The sequence below is a fragment of the Tetrahymena thermophila genome (genome assembly GCF_000189635.1).
Source record: "Tetrahymena thermophila SB210 genomic scaffold scf_8254610, whole genome shotgun sequence".
NCBI lineage: Eukaryota > Ciliophora > Oligohymenophorea > Hymenostomatida > Tetrahymenidae > Tetrahymena > Tetrahymena thermophila.
In genome coordinates this window covers 70,678-88,616 of record NW_002476380.1, presented here as the reverse complement: position 1 = coordinate 88,616, position 17,939 = coordinate 70,678, and the positions used below count along the sequence as shown (strand labels likewise).

The 17,939-nt window shown below is 25.9% G+C and overlaps 2 protein-coding genes across 2 annotated transcripts; both read right to left on the bottom strand. All coding sequences in view use genetic code 6, as the record gives it.

Annotated features, from left to right (window-relative positions):
* Window positions 1-649: 649 nt before the first annotated feature.
* On the bottom strand, window positions 650-4,864 carry TTHERM_00334420 (Myb-like DNA-binding domain protein; the record flags this gene model as incomplete). The annotated part of the gene is made up of 4 exons (XM_001017510.1): window positions 650-1,813; window positions 2,175-3,643; window positions 4,338-4,583; window positions 4,840-4,864. 4 exons carry the CDS (start codon window positions 4,862-4,864, stop codon window positions 650-652), a joined length of 2,904 nt encoding a protein of 967 aa, XP_001017510.1.
* Window positions 4,865-6,401: 1,537 nt separating this feature from the next.
* Window positions 6,402-17,604, bottom strand: TTHERM_00334410 (calponin-like domain protein; the record flags this gene model as incomplete). Its single annotated transcript, XM_001017509.2, has 22 exons — window positions 6,402-6,639; window positions 6,783-7,079; window positions 7,137-7,360; window positions 7,693-7,980; window positions 8,051-8,251; window positions 8,310-8,671; window positions 8,752-8,978; window positions 9,032-9,429; window positions 9,484-9,810; window positions 9,873-10,261; window positions 10,323-11,130; window positions 11,211-11,795; window positions 11,850-12,602; window positions 12,668-13,127; window positions 13,186-13,594; window positions 13,656-13,974; window positions 14,030-14,930; window positions 14,995-15,368; window positions 15,443-15,775; window positions 15,835-16,098; window positions 16,151-16,686; window positions 16,938-17,604. The coding sequence occupies 22 exons, from the start codon at window positions 17,602-17,604 to the stop codon at window positions 6,402-6,404; spliced, it is 9,360 nt and encodes a 3,119-aa protein (XP_001017509.2).
* Window positions 17,605-17,939: the final 335 nt, after the last annotated feature.

The window sequence follows — 17,939 nt, the reverse complement described above, 5'->3', positions numbered from 1 at the left end:
TCAATTAATTGCAAACAGAATTTATTCTAATTTTGATCTTGAAGAAAAATTCTGCATCTACCTTTATTTTTAATTTCTGATTCTTTTAAGTTGAGAGGCTAGCTAGTTTTTAGAATTGTTAAGAGGGCTATTAGCCTCATTCTAAAATAAATTTAGATCAGAAAAGATAAGATTTGATTGTAAATAATCTTGAGGAAGAAACGTGGAAATTAAAACAGAATCAATCAAAAAAGAACCAACCTGTGATAAATAATGCAAGCCATTTTCTTGAAATTAATAGTCGAAATTGTTAATTTAAAAAATTTTAACAGCTTTAGTTTGTTAATTAATTTTTACCAAAAGAAATTATTTACTTAGGAGTATTTAACTCAAAAAAATACGTTAAATAATATTTTTCTATCAACATCAACCAAAACTCTAAGAAAATTTATACTAAAATATAATATATAAGTTTGTAAACAATAAATTTATGTATATAAGACCCAAGATGGGTTGGATTAGTTATTATTAATTTTATTTTCAGGAAGTTTATTATTAATTTTATTTTTTGCAATAACTGTATTTATCTCTTTATCAATTAATTTATTTAAGCATGTATATATGTGTGTATACATTGTTATAGAATTATTTTAAAAAAACTGTTTAAATTTCAATTGTTATTATTAATAAATTTATCAAAATCTGAAAACTAAGAAGTATTGTCTTTAGAATTCTTGCGTTTGTTAAAAGAAGGAGCATCTACATCACTTTTTTCGAAAATAGCTCTCGATCCAAACGAAGGTAAAGTTTTTAACACATTGGCAGTTGGTGGTATTCCTCCTTGCATATTATAAAATCCATTCGATGCATATAAATTATTGCTACTGCCTTACATATTATTACTCGCATAACCGCCTCTATTTTAGTTTATTCCCATTTGTTAATCTGAACCCCTTTAGTTCATTAGGCTTGCCTCTAATTTCACTAATTCTTTTTTTGTGTTAGTTAACATTGATTCTAGAGTATTAAGCTAATTAAGTAAGAATATCATCTTTTAATCAACTCCCTAATCACCATTGACATTTAAAGAATTTTGATTTCCAAGCATATTTTAGTTTAGCAAATTCTTGATATTCTAAATGCTTAAATTTTAGCTAGCTGTAAGTTATTAATTATTTTAATTTTGTTGTTGCATTTATAAGCTATGAGAGCTTAAAAGACTTCCAAATCCTCCATTATTGTTGTTCAAATTGTAATTATTATTATTATTATTATTATTTGGTTAGCTAAAAAGACTAGAAGAACTACCTATCTAATTGGTGTACCCATTACGAGCAGTTGGAGTGTTTTAATTTTTATTCAGTTAAAAAGAAGATTTTTAATTATTTATAGTGCTTTTAGTCATCATTTATTAAGAATTAGAATTATTATTCTATTTAAAACCTGTCTTGTTATTTTCTTATTTTTACTTTTGGTCATTATTTTCTTAATTTTCCTCTTACTTTACTAATTGCATTTCTTGTATTTACTTTTAGATTAAATTTTGGATTCCATTATCATTAATGTTACTATCTTTAGCTGGAATTTAACTACTACCATTTTTCTTTGATTAATTTTTAATGGGAGGGTTCTAAATAATTGTATTTGTTCTTTAAATTACTTATTAGTTATTAATATTTTTAGATTATTTAGAATTTTAGTTATTTAATTATTCTAGTTGTTTTTGAATTTACTCTTACACTTACAATTACAATAATTGTTGTTGTTATTATTACTGTTATTGAGATAATTACTTCTTTAATTCTTTTTTATTATTTGTTTTTTTATCGGTTTCCTAAATTATTAAAAGGGAAAGATTTTTATATCGAAGTTGAATTAAAAAAATAATTAAATAATATATAGGAATTATTTGTTAAAAATATTTGAAATATCAATCAATTCATAATAATTTAAAAAAACGAAACAAAATTTAATATTATTAATCAATAATATCAACTATGCCAAAATCATGTGAAATAATTAATTTAGTATCTGTAAGATTATCGTTTTGTAAAAATTAATACTTAAAAAGAAATCTTGATTAATATTTAAAAAAAAAAAACTTATTTTGTAAAAAATAGCTCTTTTTAGAAAAAAAAAGAAGCGAAAGTGATCTAAAATAAAAAATAAAAGTTAAAATAATTTTATAGTGTTACCTTGCCACTACCCTTATTCTGCTTCATAAACTTCTTGAAGAATTAGCCCATACTTTTTTGGAAAAATTTGAGCAATTAAGACTCTAAATCGCCAACATCATCTAACTAGTTTTCGCTTGGAAGATTACTATTAAAAAGTTTATCATCATATTTATTGGCTCCTGATAGCTAAGCTGAATTATCGTCATCGTTATCCTCTTCAGGCTCTTCCTTAATGCTACTTGTATGAATATGATCTAAATTAGAGTCTTCATCTTCGTCACTATGATGCCCTTTCTTTGTTTTGGATTAAATTTTAGCGTTTTTGATTTTGGTACTTATTTAGTTTAGATCTTCAACTTTTGATTAATTATTTGCTTTAAGCTTTTTCTTAAGCTTATCTTATTGTTAAAGCTTGGCCTATTTCAATAGTAGTAACTAATGGTTAATCTCATCTAAATCATTTTCACTGTCTTATCTATTTTTGTGACTCGAGTCTTTTGAAGAGCTAATTTTTTGTTTATCATCAAAGCAACCCTTCATGCCCAGTTTGCTTTTAAGCGCTTTCTTAATTTTAGCTGATGTTAAATCTTAAAACTAAAGATGAGAGTTGTCGTCATCTTCATCTTCCTCATTATAGTCTTATTAATTTGTTTCTTACATTGAGCTAGAAGTATGTTCCTCATCCCCATTTTCATTCTATTTCTTGGCATCATCTTCTTTCTTTTTCTTCTTCATCATGTACTTATTTTGCTTGTACTTACGATAAAATACAGAGTAATCTTGGAGGCACTTTGTATTCTTAATAGTAACGTCGTTGCTCTTCAGTAAACGATAAAGCAAGTTTGACTCTGAATATTCATCTTGGTGTCTTTTTCTATTATACTTACGTTTTGTCATTCCAGATAAACCTAATTACTATGATGAAGAAATAGCATGTGAACTAGTTTCATCTTCATGACCTTCACCTTCTTAATTAAGATCATCAGCAAGAGATTGAGTATTTTATTTTAACTTTTCACTTTCGTTATTTTAAGCTTCGTTGCCATTCTTTTTGGTTTCTGGTTTTGGTTCCTCTAATTCCATATCATTATTATTATTACTACTACTACTTTGAGGAGCTTATTTACTTTATTTTTTATTTGTTTAACCTTCCAAATTTTAAGATTTGGAAGATATTTCTTCTTTTTTAGCTTCTTCAGCCTCAGCTTCTTTATGAGTATTAACTTCACTGCTCTAGTTATTTTTAGAGCTGCTCATAGCATCATTATGGCTTTTATCTTCTTCACTTTCGCATTAGCTATTGTCACTATTTTAATCATTTTCATTTTCAAGAGATGGCATTCCTCCACCTACTTTCTTCCCAAGGCTCATTTGGATGATGTTTCTAATTTACTACTCACTGCCTTTGCCACCATTCTTCTCTGAATCACTGAGTAGCTTTCTAACTGTACTATAAAAGCGATTCTTAACTGAATTTTCAGTTCTTCCTGTATGTAAAAATTAAAAAATATTAACTATTTGAAATTAAAATAAAATAATTTTTTTTTTAATTATTATTTCTTCAAATTAAATATTATTTTAAATATATTTTATTCGATATTTATTTAATTTAAAAAATAAAATAAATTAATCGAAAATGAAAATGAGTTGTAAAAATGAAAATAAAAAAAGTTAAGCTAATGAAATAATAGCTATTTTATTTATTTAAATATTTTTATTATACAAATATTTTTATTTGTAAAAAAATAAGTAAAAGTTAGCAGCAATAAGCTTAAGTAAGATAAAATGATAAATAAATGAAGCTAATTAATGAATGAATTAATATATGTATAATATATAGATGAATGAATGAATTAATATTTCTGTATGATAAAATTCACTTTATTAAAAAAGTAATTAAAAAAATCAGGGAAAAGAAAAAATTAGAGAGAAAATAAATAATCATAGAAATGAATTCATAAAAATAAAGGAAGAAAGAAAGAAAAAAAGTAAATTCGTAAATTTAGTTTTGCTACTATAGTATGTGTAATCAAAAAATGAATTAATAATCTTGAGAAAATTGTATTGATTTTAATTAATTAATTAATAGAAGTCTATCATTTAATTGAGTCTAACATTTGTTAATATTTAGCGAAGCAAATATTAATTAAATTAATTCATTAGTAATGCTTAAATTTTTACCTTCTAAATTTTTTGCTATCCTGCTCCAAGAAGATCCATGTTGCAAATAACCTTAGAATATCATGTCATCTTCTTCAGCAGTCCAGTTACCTTTCTTTACGTTAGGGTTGAGATTGTTAAACCATCTCTCTCTGCATTACTTTCCGCTTCTACCAGGAATAGTTTCAGAGCAAAGTGACCATTTTTGAGGTCCATTTGCTTTCACCCAATCAAGGAGCTTGTTATCTTCATCAAAGCTCCATGGTCCTAAACAATTTAAAAAACAATTTTTAAAATGTCAAAAAAATTCTATATATCAAATAAAAAGTTTTTTCCATAAAATAGATATTATAATTTCATTTATCCGGGCTTTTTAAAAAATTTATTATTATTGCGGGAATCATTAAATTATTTTTTTGAAAATGGAAAAATATGGCGTAAATTTTTAGTTTTAATAGAAATATTTGGTTATTTTATTCAGTTTATAAGGTGTAAAGTGTCTAATCTAAAATAAAATTAAAACCTTTTCCGCTAGTTTTACTAATCATTTTCAAAGTATGTTGCAAAAACGTGTAAATATTCTTCTTATATACTTATTCTTTTAATAATTGAATGCGCAAGGAGTTTTTTCCCTTTTCTGTTTTTCGTTATTGACTCTCTTATTCAAACTAATTATTCCAGGAGTTTTTAAAATTATGTTTTCTGTTTTCAAAAAATATTCATCCTTATTTTTCATTAATATAATTTCTTTCTTAGCTTCAAGCAATTTTTGTCTGTAATTACATAAGTATATATGTATGCCTATCTTCTGTCTGCTTCCCTGTCTTTAGATTTTAATTTTTCTCTTTCTATATCAGAGTTCTATTTTCTTCACACGCCACCATATTTTCCTTCATTTGAAATTAATTTTTTAATAAATGCATTTTCTTACTAATTTTTCTTGCTTAAAATTTTCTTATTCATTTTATTTTGTTATAGTGGTTGTTATTGAATATTTATAAACAAATAAATAAATATATTTTCTTTTATAAATAAAGAGATAAAATAGTATGTCAGTATAATTTTTTAAATAGAAAATATAATAATTATATAATTATTTGTAATTTCCCCTTTTCTTTAAGTGATAATTAAGGCAAATAAAAAATATGACCAACATACTTAATGGTATTTTTAGCTAAAAAAAATTATTTGTGAATTCTAAAAATAATTAAATTCTCAAAATTTAATTATAAAATATAAAATGTTTTCAGTTTTTTAATTTTTTCACATTTGTCAAATATTGAGTTAGTTTCTTCTAAATATTTTTTTTTGTTTATTTGATATTAGAAACTTCATATTAAAATATATCTTTTATATACAAATAATAAATAGATTAAATAAAAGTCAACTTTTGCCTTGAATTTCTTTGTTTCTAAACATTAATTATTATCCTTTTTAATTAATTTTGGATGCATTTTATTTCAAATAAATTTATAAATATTATTCTTGAACCATACATATAGAATTTAAAATTAATTCTTTTATTAATTTATTTATTATTTTCTACTCTAAAAAAAATTTTATTTTTAAAAATATATTGGAAAAAGTTAACTTTGCTATTTTTTATGTATTTTTAATATATTAAAATTTTTCTAGATCAATTTAGTTAATAATTAAAATAATGTTTTAATATGGATGCTTCATAAAGATTAATATAGATTAAATGTAAATATTAAAAAAATTATCTTTATACAAAATAAAAAGTTAAATAAATGATTGAATATTCATTTTAAATAATTGAGAAAGAGTGAATAGAATATGAATAATTGAATAAAATATTCACCCTTTAAACATAATGAATCAATGCATAAAATAAAGCGCATAACCAAAAATTATACTAAAAGTTAGAAGTGAATTTACACAAAATAAAGAGATATATTTTAAACAATTTGACAGTGACATAAAATAAAGTTTAAATATAATAATTGGATTGATTTATTAATTAATTAAAAAAAATTTAGTTAAATTTTTTATAATTTGTTTTTTGTTTGAAAAATATTTTTACTTAGAATATTAAAATTAGTAATTATCATGTCAATATCAATATCAGAATTTTTTGCTTCTGAGCTAAAGAGAAAGTGAACTATTGTGTTTCTAAAGTTATTTCATATTTGACTCTACTTAAGAATTTTTCATTTTTATGACATTTTCAGCCATAAAGTTTTTAGAATGATTATTATGCACTGATTTAGAGATTAAATCTATATCAAGTTTATTATCTATCATGCTTTATTCTATTTATGGAGGATTATATTTTGGTAGAGTTCCCTTAACTAAATAACTCCTATCAATTTAAATAAGTTAATTAGCAAATTTTTTGGTTATTTTATATCAAATAAATAGATGAATTTTAGATAAGATTTTCATCATTTTATTATAAAAAAAAAGTAATAGCCAAACAAATAGAGAAAAAATAAAAAAACTTACCACATCATTTCATCTGTCTGTATTATGAGCTTACCCTGTCTTGTCTTTCCATATTCAATAGGAGTAAAAGATACTATAAATGTAGTTCCTTCTCTACCGTAAGATTCTAAATTCCCAGACCTGGGCATAACAGTAAATTCAGCATCACTATCTGGAGTAAATGAAGCAGTAAAAGGAGTAAAACTCTTGGACTTATTTGTTAGTTTAAAAGTAACACTTGTTGTTTTATGAAGTGGCGAACTAATTATTATAATATCATCTTCTTTTGGTTCAGTAGCTTCAAGAGTTATTTTAAACCTATTAAAATTAAATTTATAAGAAAATTTTAATTATAAAATGTTAAATTTTAATTACTTCCAGCGCCCACCAGCTTGTCTTAATATATTAAAATCAATTGTTTATTTGAAAGGCTTTAAGGGTGAAAATTTAGCTTGGAACTCAAGATGATCATTTGAAGATGTCAAGTAATTTTTAACAGTCTTTATTTGTAAACTCTATCTAATCAAAGTGTTGAATTCGTCAGAAATGCCATCAAGTTCAAACTCAAACTTATCTTCATTTGTAATAAAGGACATTATCTTTTTTATATTAAAAGTAGTATTAGAAATTGTTGAAGTAAGTAATAAAAGATTAAGCTATTATAGCTGGTTTACATATTTTTTAAAAGAATAAAAAAAATAACAAAATGTCAAAAAATACAAAATTCAAAGTTGTTTTTGATAAATTAAGGTAAAAAAAAAATTTGCATTTATAACCAGTTAAAAATACAAAATGCTCAATTTATTTAGATAAATAAGTAAACAAATATATTCTACCAAATTAAATTAAAAAAATTAGTCCGCTGGCAAATTAAATTAAAAAAATTAGTCTGCTGGCAAATTAAATTAATTAAAAAATAAAAATTGATTACTCCAGGTAGTTAAATTTTCATTTCTTCTTCAACTGTTGATCTACATTAAGTCTTTAGGTGGTAAATAACTTAGTTTACTACGCTCTCTGTAACACCTTTAATAGGATATCTCCATTCAATTTTTTCATTCATTTAAACTACAATTTCACAATAATAGCAATTTATTTCTCTAGGGACAAACGAAAATGGAATTTAAATGACATTCATTCCAGGAACCTGCATAACTGATTTTTCTCCTTCATTTTTCTTAGTTTTTGTAAGTAATTTGAAGACTTCTTTATTTTCACCCTAATTTTGTTTACACAAATAATAAGATTTCAGTTATAGAGATACTTAAATTAAAAAATAAAATCAATACAGTAGCTTCTAACGTGATTGTTACATTTATATTCTCTTTAAATGGATTTTTGAAGTGAATTGTTGTAGAAAAATCTTTATTAAGGCCTACTGAAATCAATCTAGGCTCAAATTTAGTTGGAGGTATACCTATTCCAAAAGTTAAAAATTTCCATTTTCCAATTTCTTGTGTTGAAATTGTAACTTCTCCCTATTCTGTAACCTTATTTTTTATTTAGAATATAATGAATAAAATACTTATTTAATAAATCAATATTTACTTCAAGATTTGAAGGCATATATCTAATTTGTATAGGTGTCTTCGAAAGAGGTTTTAAAATTATGTTGTCTGGTATTACATCAAAGTTAGTTGGATTTGAAACCTTTGTTGTTGCTTTAACTTCCTTTTCAGAGGGATTTTCTAAAAATATTTAATGCGCTTCTACTTTTCCAAGTTCGCATCTTAACACATTCATTCTAACTGGTGGCTAGTCTTCACATGTTAAACTTAACTCATACCAAATTTCTCCAAGCAACTCATTTATGAAAGCTATTGAACCTCTTTATCGCCCAACTACGAGAGGAGAATAAATAAGCTCATAATTTCCCTCTGACTTTGCAGGTAAGTTAAATAATGTATCACCTAATTATTATAAATATCCAAAAATTATTTTTCTATCCTGCTAAATTAATTGAAAAATGTTCATTTTTTTAAATAATTACCTATTAATCCTTCACCATTAATCATAACTTCAAAAGTTGCATCTTAGCTTAATGGATTTTTTATTTCAATACTAAATGTGACAGCCTACCTCACTTATGTGCTCATCTCAATACATTTATCTGGTTTTGGGCTTTCTGTATTCAAGAGTACAGTGTACCATAAATATTTTTCGTCATTTTCATAAAATGTTATTGATCCAGTGTATTATCCACTTAATATGGGATTCCTACATATTAAAGTTATTAATTTTTGCTTAAATGTAAACAAAAAACTATTTACAAAGTAAGGACATATTTTGCCCTTTTTCCAGGTTTTATAGCCAGAGAAGAAGGTCCTGATGCATTTATAAGATCTGTTTCTACTCTATAAACTATTTCCTTATCTGTATACGGATTACGAATTTCGATTTCTTTAGTTGTTGGCTACTTAGCTTTACAACTGATAACTATGTGGTCTTCTGCTACAGGTTCTTCACCAAATCCTTTAAGGTCATATTCAAATTAATCATTAGTGAGAGGGTTGAATAAGCTTAGCTTAGATTCTGCTTAAACGAGCCAATTAGGAGAAAAGGTTATAGGATAAACACCTGTACTTTTCTTCTTAACGAAAAAGTCTTTCAAAATATGAGAGGGAGCAGTAAATAGTAGTGCATTTTTGGCATCTTAAATTAAATTTACCTTTTTTAAAAGATTAAAATGAAATATGATCTTAAAAATAATATTCATAATTACTTTTATATTCCAATCTCTCTCTGTATTATTTATAATTGGAATCTCTTATGTTGTGCTGTGCCTTGCAGGAACTCTAAACTCTAATGTTGCCTTTATGGGTTTTGGGAAAACAGTAATTTCGCATCTATATCTACGAATATCAGTTTTTTAAGCATTCTTAAAAGTCAAATTGAACTTATAGTCTTTTACAGGCTATTTGAAAAGGAATTAAAAGGGATATTTATTAACTCCTTAGCTTGCAAACGCTTATCCTGTTTAGTTAGCTTACAAAACATTTCCTGATTCTTCAGTGTGATTTTAGTTCGCCTTCTTAGACTCTCCAGTATTCTTATTTATTTGTAATAAAATGAATATTTAAAATAAAATAAAATAAACAAATAAATAAATACTCTTTCTTATTTTTCCTATTTACTCTTGGTGAATCTGAATGGATTTATGACAACAAATTAGCTTTTAATTGAGATAAATGAATTTGGAGGATTCATTTCTATTTCATATTATACACTATCAGGATTTCCACCAGGGAAATTCAATTTCTCAGGTCTTATAACCTAAGTTTTATCTCCCCTCATATATTTATCTCTATTCTTCTCAACTATTAATTGTTCTACTTACTTTCTAGCTTTTAACATAGGGTCATTTGCAAAAGGTATTTCAACTTCTTATTATGAATTCTCGTCTACAAAAATTGTTGGATATCCTGTTAAGGGAAAGCGAATAATATCTGGTAAAAGCGATGGCATTTCAACTGTTCCAATCATTTCATGCTAAAATTCACCTTTTATAATTTTAAATTAAAATATTTAAATAATTTTATTATTAAAAAATATTTTTTTTACCTACATTAGGGTCTTTAAAAATAATAAAACATTTTTGTGTTTCCATGACTAAAGGAATAAAAATTATTGTTATAGTTGTTGTCTAACCCTTTTTTAAGCGAATAGAAGCTTTTTAGCAAAAGAAAGAGGGAAATATTTCGTTTTCTTGCTTTTTAGAAGGAGCAAGAGCTGTGTTATCATTAATATTTGATAGTGATTACTAATCACCTTGAGCAGTCAAAGATTTTTTATTAGTACGCTTTTTTTTCATTTCTTCAGCATTTTTGAATCTTTCTTGTGTGATGATAATCATAAATTCTCCTGACTCACTTGGGAATTTATTAGTAACTTAAATCTACTTTTCAACTGTTTCATAAAGCTATGCATTAACAGTCCAATTTATTTCAGATATTCTTCCAATCACTTAAGATTTTAATTCAAAAACAAGTGCAGCAGCACTTACGTTACTTTCTTTTTTGTTAGTAAATCTAATACGGCCTGTCACAGATTCAGATATTCTACTGGTAAATTTAACTTTAAATTTAAATGTTTACTTAGGTTCAATAACAAAATTATCATCGCTTTCAAGAGAAAAATCACCTCCTTGAGGTTCTAATTAGACCCAATAACTTATTGGCTTGTTTGTTGGATTTTGCAACTCAATATTTTTTACTACTTCTTCACCAAGCACACATTAAAAGATTATTGGTTATCCTTTGGGAATGTAGTGGGGAAGAGAGAAAAATAGCTAAATACAAAACAATAGAGTTTCTCTCATCGATGGTTTTACTATGTCTTTAACATTAAGATGTGTTTGCATACCTATTTCCTGTTTTAAAAAAAGATATTTAAATTTTTAAAACCATTTTTATTAATAAAGTTAAAGAAAAAATTATTTCAATAAGTTACTGTTAATCCTTAAATAAGCTTTTCGGCATTGTAATTGATTTCTATATCACTTGAACAACTCGATTTCATTGTATTAAAATATTTGTAGCAAGATTTTCCAACGTATGATTGAATTACAGAAGCATACAGATTTGCATCTTAAAAATCCTCATCAAAATTACGTATTCTTCTCTTTTGTATAGGATGAATGATTTCATTATGGATTTCAAACCAATTCAGCAAGAGAGCCTCAGAACTACTTATGAAATTACTACCTTCTATATATTCTGGTATTTATGCTTTCTCTGGTGGAAGACCAGGAACAGATTTAAATGTTTTCGGATTAATTCTTGATAAATAATAAATTTTGATCATCTAATAAATTAAACTTGTCCAAGCCTCTATTGACTAGTATTAAAACCTTAAAGCAGGCATTTTTAGCGCAGAAGGTGTTAAGTTTTATTACTTTTTTTCTGGGAGTGTCTTTAAATAAAAGAGATAATCGTTATAACTAAATAAATATTCTGGTCTTATATGATTCAATAAAGCCCCTTCGATTTTTAATGTGCGAATTAACTCATCATACTGCTTATACAATTTTTCAACCTAAATTTTAATCAATCAATCCAATTTAAATAAGCTTTTTCGAATGAAATTTACTTTTTCAAGTCTCTTAGCTGAAAAGTCTATGTTAGCCTTGAAATTAAATGCCGTCTTGCCAGATAGATAAGTAAGAATATCAAACACTTAAGCCCCATTACTTTCAATTATAGAATTAGGAAAATTTTAAATGGTTTATGTTAAGACATAAAAGTTAAGCCATCTGCATAAAAATTCTACATTTTATTCTAAATACTATGTTGGAATAGGAGAATATCCTAGCAATGATTTAGTCGATTTAGAAGAGCCATAAGATGAGAGGGTCTTTGCTGAAACGACGCTTTAAGCTCCTCCTGTTACCTTTTTTTTAGCTGCAGCTTTGCCAACCCTACCATCTGAGAGTCCATCTATTGAATCCAAATCATCTTCATCTACTTCAAGCTTTAATGGAGATCTGTCATGCTCTAAATCAATTTTAAACTCTCCAGCACATCTCTAGAAATAGGAGTAGTTTGTAAAAAGAGAATTATCTGTAGTGCCTGAAATTTATATATCATAGCTTCTTTCTGCATCATCATAAAACTCAATTCGAGTGGTAAATGATATTGGTTTTTTACTGGAAAATGTGGCTTCTACTTTAATTTTATTTTTAGTAATACCAAGATTCTTACCTTCAGGAAAGGCTAGATCAATATTAAGTTTAGAAATATCATCCACTATTTTATATTTCAAGTTAAGATTTTCATATCCACTATTGATAATTCTAAAAACGCACTTTGCTTCAACACCTAAAGGAACTACTGGTAAAATAATCTAATGCAAATTTTAAATAAATTTATTAACTATTTTCAGACTAGCTATAAAAAAAATATTTATACTTCTTTTCTGTCAAAAAGCAACTTAGGGAAGGCACCTTCTCCTTTCAATGTAATATCGATGTAAGAACTGTTAATCTTCATATCAGGGTCTTTAACAAACAATGGGATCTATTTTTCATAAACACCTGGTTCAAACGGATTAAAAAATACTGAGATATTCTTCGATTCTCCAGGTCCTACTTCACCTTGATCAGGACGAATATCAAATATACGGTCATTACCTAATACGTTTGTATCAACATACCAAGAAACAGAATTTTTGTCAGGGTTTGAGAATGAAAGAATAGACTACTTTCCTATTGATTGTTTATCAGGAGCTGTGATAATCTTTTTACCGAAATCTAAGACTTAGGGATCAATTAAAAACTTAGGCTTCAAACCACGGCAAAAGATAAATCTTTTTAAGCCATCAATCAGGCCATATCCTCTTAGCTAAATTGGAAACAAAAACTTATATTACCTTTAATTATTTGTTAATAATAAACTTCTTTTAGTCAAAATATATTTTTTTTATTTACTTGAAACTTTTAGGTGAGAATTTTAGTTGGAAATGAAGGGTTTATCCTGGTTATATTGTTAAAGAATAATATTTGCACAGCTTGGTTTCTTCTTCTTCGTCCTCAGATTACTCTGACACATCTAAATTCTCTTAATCAAATTCATCATCAGCATTATTGTTATTGTTAATATGTTAGTTAGCATTTTATTTTGATTTTGAATCAATTTATTATTGTTCTTCTTCATGATCAGCTATAGAGTGTAAAATACTCTCATCTGCTTATTCTAAACATGCGACATCGAGGCAATCAAGTCCATCTTTTTCTTCATCCATACCATCTTTTTCCTCATCGTATCTCAAATCTAAAACTAACTCCGCAGTAATCGAAGAATTATTGGTTAGATGCATCTCAAGCTATCCAGGGTTACCTAAAGAGACGCAAATTAATAATTATAAATAACGAAAGTGGCAATTAATTAATTAATTTACCTAAAGTAGTTATGTTTCCAAAATCAAATTTATCCTAGTTGATTTGAATATCTGGGATAATAGTTGAAACAGAAAAAGGCAACTTCAGAGTCTTTCCTCCTCTAATTAAAATTACAATATCACCCTTAATATTGCACTCTTTCTTAGAGCTAAACTTTAAATTCAAAACCTTTGTGTCATCACTCCCAATTTTACCTTTCATTTAAGAAATAATAACTCCTTCAGGTAATTTTGATTCCTCTATACAAAATACAGCTGGTTATCTGTTGTTATTTTTTATTTCAAAGGTTCTTTCTATCAGTTAAGCCACACATATTTCCTAGTTAGAATTAAAAAATTAGTTTTTACAGAGCAACTTAAATATAATTGTTTACTTTTAGATCTAAAGACTATTATTTGAGAGAACATTTTGCTTCAGTATACGATCCTATGCATTTAAGCTGTTACTCAATACCATCTGTTACTTTCAGAATTAACTTTTCTTCTTCGGTTCTTGTTATTGCCTAGACAGATGTTTGATTCGTAGACTGCAAAAAGCTTGCACCAGTTGAGGAAGTATTTGCTATTTGTTGAACAGAAGATGGCTTATAAACAATAGTACATTCAACTGGCTTCTAAGGATAAACAATAGATTCTTCTGGAGTAATAGTGAATATCTTAGAGTTATTTGTATGCCACTTGAACTTACCTGGAGCATTTCCATTATTAACTAATTTAATAGTTTCTTTAGTGCTCATTTCTATATTATCTTCTCCAAAACTCATTTTAAGCAAAGGTTTAGATATTTCAATCTTAACAAGCTCTATGTTTGCCACAATTTAGAATTCAAACGAATGCTTTTCGTTTATGAAATACTTAATGTTGCTACGTAATGGGCCTAGGTTTCGAGAATTTAAAACGATTTCAAAACCAGCTGTTTGTCCACTTGGAATGATTTATGCTTTTTAATAAGTTTTTTTCAATTCCTAGCGATCAGTAAATAATCTAACAGATATAGCAGCCCTCAAGTCGTTCCTAACTCTAAAGGTTTTGACCATCTCTGAATTAACATAAACGTTTCCAAATTCAATATAAATAGGCCCAGCAAAAACCTTTTGTAATTAAAACCCATCTAAAACTGTGTTGACATCTCTTATTTCAGAATGGTTTTTAGGTTCACTAGAAAATTTCTTTTTAACAGGTATATTAGGGTCTGGTTCAAAATTTTTGATGTCATCTTACTTAAATGGTTCATAGTCATCAATAGGTTTAGTAACAAACAATGATTCTTTTGCTCTATAAATCCAAATAAAAATGAATAAATTGATTTTAATATAATAATTAGGTAATTAATAGTTACTCAGGTAAACTTAATGAAGGAGGTTCTACTTTAGAGTCTACCATACCAACTTCATACTCATAATCAATAGGTGCATCTTTAAATGGATTATTGCCTATTGGTTTTTTGTTTTCATCATCTTCATCGTTTTCCTTACTATCACCATCGTCATATCCCAATAATCTAAGTTTTTCTTTAATTTATTAAAACTTTTCTTAAACTTTTTAGTCTTTTTCTTTTTTCAATCTTTGCTGTCTTTGCTCTTTTAACTCATTGTTATACTTTTGTCTATTATCAAAACTCTTTTTGAATTCTTCTATTTTAGCTATTTAAGTTGTATCAAGAATAGATTCAAGGTATTTAGGATAAGATGAAATGCTTGATTAATCAAATTTCTTGATATTTAAAGAAAATTTATATTATATTTATTCAAGTAATAAATTTAGAAAAATAAATGTTATTTGTTTACCTTTTTAATTGAGTTAAATTGTATTGATTCTTCATCTATAATTTTGCTTTCCATAAAGAAATCTTCAGGCAAACTTTCTGGTCCTCTTTATTAGTTATGCCTTAGACCTATTTCGGTCGAATCTCCATAAAGTTTAACTTTGACATCATAGGCATTTTCAACAAGTTTAATGATCATATTTTGGTTAAACTTTCCAACACTCTTTGGCTAAAATCTTACAGTTATCGGAACTTATCCTCCTTCTTAAATTGTAAACTTTTTTGGTTCAAACTGAAATCCAGGTGTATTTTAAATATTAATATCTATTGGTAAATCTTTGTTTCTATTTTCAAGCTTAATTTGTAAACAAAATAATAATTTTATTGTTAAATAATTTTTAATTAATATTTTACGACTAGAATAATATCTCTGTAATCGTTAACTAAACATTCTCCAAATTATAATAAAGTTTTTGAGAATTTCACCATCGGGCAAATACCTCTACCAGATAAATGGAGTATTAAAGGTTCTTATTATTCACCATCAAATTCAAAAATAGCAGAATAAAATTAGTCTTAAATTTTAGGAGTTAGTTCATCCTTTTCAAGACAATATTTTTAAGCCCATAACAAATTTTAATAATCAACTTATGACTAGCATTTAAACATTAATTCAACCTTGAATAAAACAAATTTATTTTTTAATTATTTTCAATAAAATATTCTTTACCTAAGAATAACTGTCTATTATTCCTTCAGAAGGCTCACAATACATAATTTTTTCAGTTTACTCTCTACCAACTATATTGGGTGGCTAAACATTAGTCATATCATCTAACGAGTAAAGTAACCCAAATCTAAATCTAGTTTTAAATCTATACTTTTTAGGAGTGTTGTTGACTAAATATCCGACAATCGCTTTTTTTTGACCATAATAAAAAGTTCCAAAATCAAATTACGATACTTAACTACCATTTTCATCAATAATAAATCTAGTAAAATCTACTGAAGTTGCATTTATATCTATATGTTTTTGCAGACATTGTGCATCTGTAACTATCTCAATAACTCCTCTGTAAATACCTGCGTCCTTTGGAGTGTATTTAAATGCAGCACTATATTCTTACCCTGGCTTTATAGTAAAAGAGGGTGTTTCAAATTAAATTTCATTCACATCAGAAGTTTTTAAATCAATTTTAGCAGGAGCATTTCCTTCATTTTTAAAGAGAATCTCCTCTCTTTTTTCTTTTCCCAACTTGATAAAACCTAATTTATAAATAAGCATAAATAAAAGACTTTGATAAATAAAATCTTATTTTAGATCATATATTGGTTGAATGAGCAACATAGATATTTTGAATATGATTTTTCATTTTAATTGCATTAAATATTATTTTTCTTTAATCTATTCATTTATTTGCAACTTACTTTTGATCTTTATGTAGTACACTGAATAAAAAATGGTATTTTAAAGTTAAAAACTGAATTATGTTTTAAATTTTATCAATAATTATTACCTAAATTTATAAATGGTTCAAAAATAACTTAGCCACTAGAAACATATGCGTGAAGTGGAATATCTTTTTCATAACCATTATCTGAAACAATTTTCATATAATCATGCACATCTTCTAAAACCGAAGTTTCAAATGAAACTGTAAGCTTAATTGCTAAACCTGCAGCTATTCCACCAATAACGCCATAGTCTATTCTAAATTTAGTTGATTAAGGCTAAAATACTCTAATCCTTCTTGTAGTTTTTGTAAGATTACGAACAAAAACTTATATTTCATAAGTCTAATTAACTTGAATATCTTTAAAAATGATTTCTGATGGAAGAATTTCAATTGGATCTAAATTTGAAAGATATCTAATAGTTTTATTATTAAGTGTCCTATTGCTTAAATTTTGCATTGATCTTGACATTTATAACTTTGATTCATTGAGCATTGAGCTCTCTAATTTCTTATTTTAAACTTATGGGTTTAAAGGAGCTAGCTATATTTTTTAATCTTTTGCATTTTATTTACTACTCTATCCCTATAATTGATTTTATTCTTTGACTGCAATCTTTTCCTACTAAACATTGTTACTGTTGCTTTATTATTATTTCTTTTTAGCATCAGCTGACTCTTATGGGAGCTGCTTAATAGGTTCTTTTATTGTCTTACCTTGTTGCTTCATGTATAATTTATATTTAAAATTTTGTTAGCTTATTACTGGTAGAAGACTTTAAATTTGATTATTAAATATAAGTTGCAAAAGGATAAGAATTTATAAATAAACAAAGTATTATATTTGATCTGTTATATCTTTTTTAAATTATTTCCTAAAACAATAATAATTTGTATGTAAATAGTTATAAATAAATATGCAAATAAGCAAACAAAAACTAGCATATTTATTTTGAATTCAATGTAAATCTTTTTGAATCGTAGCTTTATGTATATAAATTTATTTTATCATTAAATTCTAAATTGATTTTTAAAAAAATCATTTCTTGCATTCATTCTACTGGA